The sequence below is a fragment of the Terrapene carolina genome, unplaced genomic scaffold, assembly GCF_002925995.2.
Source record: "Terrapene carolina triunguis isolate 2854851 unplaced genomic scaffold, T_m_triunguis-2.0 Scaffold423, whole genome shotgun sequence".
NCBI lineage: Eukaryota > Metazoa > Chordata > Testudines > Emydidae > Terrapene > Terrapene triunguis.
In genome coordinates this window covers 846755-849619 of record NW_020664774.1, presented here as the reverse complement: position 1 = coordinate 849619, position 2865 = coordinate 846755, and the positions used below count along the sequence as shown (strand labels likewise).

Genomic DNA, 2865 nt, shown 5'->3' with positions numbered 1-2865 from the left:
GGGGGGGGCAGGGCTGGACTAGCAGGGGCTGCGGGTCGGGAGTGAGGCCGGTGTCACCAATTCTCTCTTCCCAGGGCGATTCGGGGGGCCCCCTGGTCTGCCAGAAGGCTGGGCTGTGGTTCGTGGCCGGCGTCGTCAGCTGGGGCGAGGGCTGCGCCCTCCCCAACCGCCCTGGGGTCTACATCCGGGTCGGCGCCTACCTGGACTGGATCGGGCGGCACGTGCCCAACGCCACCTTCGGGGTTGTCAATATCACCACCTACAGCCTGCCTGGGGGTGGGCCCCCCAGCCCTGCCCCCACTGCCCTCCTCCTAGCCACCTGCCTGCTCAGCATTCTATGAAGCCCCGCCCCCTGGCAGCTAAAGCCACGCCCACCAGGATAGGCCAGGCCCTAAGGGGAGAGTGCCATGGAACAGCTCTCCAGTGACTCCGCCCCCTTCCAGCCACACCCACCCAGCTACGACTGTGCCACGGAATCACCCCCCCTCCCCCGTGGACTCTCCTTCGTGACCAATGGATGGGTCCAGCCTACATCATGTCAAGTGACCCTGCCCCTTTAGGCCACGCCCACCCAGCCATGACTGTACCACAGCATCCCCCCTCCCCTGTGGACTCTCCCTCGTGGCCAATGGATCGGTCCTGCCTACCCCATGTCAAATGACCCCGCCCCCTTCCGGCCACGCCCACCCAGGCACAAGCCCTGCCCCTGCTGGGGAAAATGACTGTGGCTTCCCCGCAACACGGTGGGTCACAGCCACCACGCTTCAGCCTGCCGGAAATATTCTCCTCCATGGGACCAAGCATGGGTCTGAGCCGGGGCAACGGGGAGGAGACGGGATACTGGGCTAGATGGGCCCATGGGTTTGATCCAGCTGGGTCCCTTGTGCACACTGTTTTAATTTAAACTCGAAAAACTGGAATAATAATAAATAAATAATTTACTGTTCTGCAGTGCCTGAATGCAGGTTACAAAAGTGCTTTACAAACAGGAATAAAAGAAACCTTAGAATAATTCCGGGGGGGGAGGAGAGGGGGAATTAGACTGCTATTGTACATGGGGAAACTGAGGCACCAAGCGAGGAAAGAACAGAACTGGGGACAGAACCCAGAAGTCCTGGCTCCCAGCCGCCAGCGCACTAACGCACTAGACCCCACTGCCCTCGCAGACTTAGAACCCAGGAGTCCTGGCTCCCAGCCGCCAGCGCACTAACGCACTAGACCCCACTGCCCTCGCAGACATAGAACCCAGGAGTCCTGGCTTTCAGATGAGGTGTAGGGCACATGCCGCAAGAAGCAGGGTGTTGGCTAGCACCACGGGCGCATGACTGAAGCTGCCGTCTTTGAATTTTTTCTCGCGGTTCCTGTTAGCCACCGAGCTGTGGGCTGTTCCATTCATGGTGCCCTGGACAAACGCCAGGTCTGGGACGGTCTCTTGGAGCCAGCCGTGGTAACTGGTGACTCGGACGTAAACGCCGGGGCGGTTTTTCTGAGCACAGCCTTCTCCCCAGCTCACCACGCCTGCCTGGACCCAGCTCTGTCCCATTTTACACACCAGTGGACCACCGGAGTCACCCTAGTGGTCAAAGAGACAGACGAGGGGTTACTGAGATGCAGCCACCTCTGGGGTGAGACGTGGGGGCAAGGGGACCCCCTTGCCCAGCACTGAGATGTGGCCCCTCTGGGTTGGGGCGCAGGGGATGTTCATAGAGGGACCCCTCACCCAGTGCTGAGACATGGCCCCTCTGGGGTGGGGGGTGGGGGCTGGTTATGTGTGGGCACCTCGCCCGGCGCTGAGATGCAGCCACTTCTGGGGTGGGATGTGGGAGCTGTTTATATGGGAACCCCCCACCCAGCACCGAGATGCAGCTGGCTCTGGGGCAGGGCTCTCACCTGACAGGCGTCCTTGCCCCCTTCGGTGTACCCGGCACACAGCATGTCCTCCTGGATGGTCTGCGCTTTGCCCTTGAAGTAGAGGGCGTTGCACGTTTCCTGGGCCATGATGGGCACCTCGAGCTTCTGCAGCATCTCTGGGGCTTTGCCGTCCCCTGCTGTGGGAGGGGGCAGCGTGAGAGCCGGGCTGGGAGCCACACCCACTGCCCCTCCCCCTGGGGTGGCATGGACTGGGGGGGCACAATCCCTTCCCCCACCCACCCCAACTTGTATCTCCTGCTCCTTTCTGCCCTGCACGCTGCATTGCCTCTTCCTGTTCACATCTATCCGCCATCTTTCTTCCTTTCTTCTTCCCCCAGCTCTCGCTTCTTCGCCTTTCTTAGTCCGTTCATCTTCCTCTTACTTTCGTTTGTTCTTATGCCATTCATGTCTTTCTTTCTTATTCCATTCACTCTTTCTTTCTTTCTTTCCAGTACAGCTATGCCCCAGATTCTCTATGTCCTCCCTGCCCCCTACAGGATCAGGGCCCTGTCTCCCCCCTCCCCCAATCCCAGCCCCACACTTCACTCACCTCCATCTTTGTCTTCCCCCCAGCCAGTGACCCAGCACTTGGTCTCTGGCAGGAACTGGACCTGGGCGTCCGGGAGGCAGATGGGGACGATGCGGTCGGTGAGGTTCACGGGCCTCTCTAGCCGGACCAGGGCGATATCCCCACTGGAGATTTTGCCCCCGTAGCGGGGGTTGGGGACAATCTGCCCCACAGAGGCTATGACAGCATGGGGGCTGGGGTGCAGCTGCTTGTGGGTCCCAAGTAGCACTGAGAACCGGGAAGGGTTCCTGGTCCTAGAGACAGAGAACAGCAGTGAGAGGAGCCCGGGGCTGGGCTAGCAGGGGCTGCGGGTCGGGAGTGTGGGGCACCGGCAGGGCTAGGGGCTGCGGGTCGGGAGTGAGGGGCACCGGCAGAGCTGGGGGGGG

General features: G+C 61.3%; 2 protein-coding genes across 2 annotated transcripts in view; one reads left to right on the top strand and one right to left on the bottom strand.

Moving 5' to 3' along the window:
• The window catches only part of LOC112121806 (serine protease 27-like), a 7872-nt gene extending 7531 nt beyond the window's left edge, over positions 1 to 341 (top strand). Inside the window, exon 6 of the mRNA XM_026658296.1 lies at positions 75 to 341. Coding sequence (XP_026514081.1) covers positions 75 to 341 — 267 coding nt within the window. The remainder of the gene's footprint in view (positions 1 to 74) is intronic.
• A 920-nt stretch (positions 342 to 1261) lies between these two features.
• LOC112115261 (serine protease 27-like) overlaps positions 1262 to 2865 on the bottom strand; it is a 2029-nt gene continuing 425 nt past the window's right edge. The window contains exons 2-4 of the mRNA XM_026658295.1: positions 2462 to 2733; positions 1891 to 2045; positions 1262 to 1573 (exon numbers count right to left, since the gene is read on the bottom strand). Coding sequence (XP_026514080.1) covers positions 1262 to 1573; positions 1891 to 2045; positions 2462 to 2733 — 739 coding nt within the window. The remainder of the gene's footprint in view (positions 1574 to 1890; positions 2046 to 2461; positions 2734 to 2865) is intronic.